The sequence below is a fragment of the Pyrus communis genome, chromosome 2, assembly GCF_041283825.1.
Source record: "Pyrus communis isolate YQ-2024b chromosome 2, ASM4128382v1, whole genome shotgun sequence".
NCBI lineage: Eukaryota > Viridiplantae > Streptophyta > Magnoliopsida > Rosales > Rosaceae > Pyrus > Pyrus communis.
In genome coordinates, this window is record NC_142566.1 from 16,486,182 (window position 1) to 16,488,778 (window position 2,597).

The window sequence follows — 2,597 nt, forward strand, 5'->3', positions numbered from 1 at the left end:
CTGAATTACAGACAAATACATGTGAGCTAACGTCCCACCCCTTAACCCTACACTTACTTCTCATGTAATCATTCATTCCAATATTGTTTTCCTGGTCAAATGTGTGATAATTTCAAGAGAAAACATTTAACAATATCGATCAATTGTTATCATAGGTAATAATGCTTGCGTTTTTAAATAATATTGTTGATTTTATAACTTACAAAAGTGTCAGAAATACACTTATTTACACGAATTAAGAAGGGAGGATGGGATATGAGCATGTATAAAAAAATAAGTAGGTATATGAGCAAGTGCCAAGTGGTCGGTACAAATGATACAATAGTTTACTTGAATTAATGAGATTTACTAATTCGAAAAGTGTGCAAATGATACTAAATATATGGATTTATTTGATATGCGTGGTTTACGAGTGATTGCTTTTACTTAAGAATTGATACTTCTGTCATATACACTGTTTGGTTTTTGTGTGTGTGTGTGTGTGTGTGTTAAAGATAGGAAAGGAAAAGGCATTTGTGGTAGATATTGTATTGTATTCATTCAGATATTACGATTCATCCATAAACATTACCTTTGTTTGGTCCAGTGGTTCGAGATTTTAATCATCTTATATTTCATACATCAATGCCAACATCTTTCACTTCAACTAATTAAGTCATGCATTAGTGTTGTCGTTTGTTTAACCTTTCATAGATTATCTGAAATATTCATGCTCATATGTAAACTATGCACGCTTGGTACAAAAATGAACTCCAAGAAAACAAAAATTAAAAAAAAAACATAGATCAATCAACAAACAAACAAATAATAGTAATCCCTTCATAGATATATTTCTTGACGATTTACAAACATATATAAATAAAAAAGTAAAAGTAATTGATCAGTAGTAACTATATTTTCTACAAATTAATTACACTAGTCCTTCAGAGTCCACTACAAAGCCCTTAACCAAAAATATAGGGATCATGAGGGTTTGATTTCTCTTTCTTTTTTTTTCTTCTTCTTATAAATCTAATCCTACCACAAATAGTAATTAATATTCTAATCAACAAGCTGCTGAGGGATTGGTAAAGTGATTGTAAAAGTGAGGCTTTGGAGCCATAGAAAATGGGCTCTTGGATGATCCCTCACTACCCGCACCTCCGATTCTTTCACAAGATGGACACATAGTGAGGGTGGCTGTTGGCATATGCATGTACAAAGGTTGGTTTAATTTGAGTGCCTTCAGTTCTTGCAGCTCTTTTTGTAGCCTTCTGTTCTCATCTGTTAGTGTTTCACAGCACTTCTTCAAGAACTCACAGTCTACCTCAGTTTGCTTAAGCTTTGTCCTGCGAATTAACAAATCAAAGCCAGCATAATCAATTTTTTTGCATTAATTAATATCTGGACCTTTTTGGAAAATAACCCAGAAATTTTATCTGGAAATTAATTTTTAATATTTACCTGGCTCTCCTATTTTGGAACCATACTTCCACTTGTCTTGGCCTCAAGTTTAACTGCCTGGCTAAAGCTTGCTTTTGCTTCTGGAAATAAACCAATGAAATTAATATTAGTTTTCATAGAGACAATAATATTAATAAAAGCTAAATGATTTTCGTAATATTATTTTTCATAGAGATAATAATAGTAATAAAAGATAAATAATTTTCGTACATTTTTTCGACTCATGTGCGCATCGTTTGCAAAGAAAATCAAGATAACAGAAAATAAACAACGATGTGCATAAATCTTTCCCTAATCAAATAGCCTAACAAAATGATTAGAGAGAGAGAAATTACAGGATTGAGAGTGCTATGTTGTTTGAAGCTTTCCTCTAAGAGAGCAGATTGTTCCTTGGTGAGCCTGAGCTTCTTTCTAGCATTACAACCGTCTTCATCTTCATCACTCACTCTTGAGGAGACTTTCTCATCGACATCAACCTCTTCACTGCTGAGGTCTCTCTCTCTCTTGACCACTCTACCACTAGAGAAGGAGTTAGAGACTGCGCTATGACTGTGAGGAGAGGACGCTGCAGCAGCTTGCCTGTACAAATCAATTGCTTCCTCCTGAGAAGAATTACCAACCTTGTAAATATTGGAGGCTACTGTTTGTTGATGATATGGCTCACCATAAAGACCTAAAGTTAAAGATGGCTCAAAAGCACTACTTGTTGGAGCAGAATTTAGGGAAGGCTTAATATTATTCTTTGCAAACTTTGCAAGGTTACAACTCTCCTGAGGAGCAGACGACATCAGACCTAACCCTAATACAAGGCCTGTGTTGCAAGCATGATCATCGAAACCCATTTGGCAGAAGAAAAGGAGGAGGAGGAGGAGGAGGAGATGTAATTGGGGGTTTGTTATGTGAAATGGGGGGTTGGGAGAGATAATATATATGGTTGAAGTTATGGGAGCAAAAGGGTGTGTGTTATGAGTTTTAGAGAGAGAATTAGGAATGAGACATTTGTGGGGGCGCTGGGTGGGTGGGTGGGTGGCTATGATTATTAATCAAACGAAGGAATGAGTAGAGAAACGAATCTGGGGCATTGGGAAATTATGAAGGTACCTCCCTATCGCTCTACATGGGTTGACCATTTGAGTCCCACTACCATATAATAT

General features: G+C 35.5%; 1 protein-coding gene across 1 annotated transcript; it reads right to left on the minus strand.

The window, feature by feature from the left end:
• Window positions 1–805: 805 nt before the first annotated feature.
• Window positions 806–2,382, minus strand: LOC137748829 (homeobox-leucine zipper protein HAT22-like). The gene is made up of 3 exons (XM_068489018.2): window positions 1,779–2,382; window positions 1,444–1,523; window positions 806–1,328 (listed from the first exon to the last, which is right to left on the minus strand). Exons 1-3 carry the CDS (start codon window positions 2,283–2,285, stop codon window positions 1,046–1,048), a joined length of 870 nt encoding a protein of 289 aa, XP_068345119.2. The 5' UTR covers window positions 2,286–2,382; the 3' UTR covers window positions 806–1,045.
• Between the last annotated feature and the right edge of the window lie 215 nt (window positions 2,383–2,597).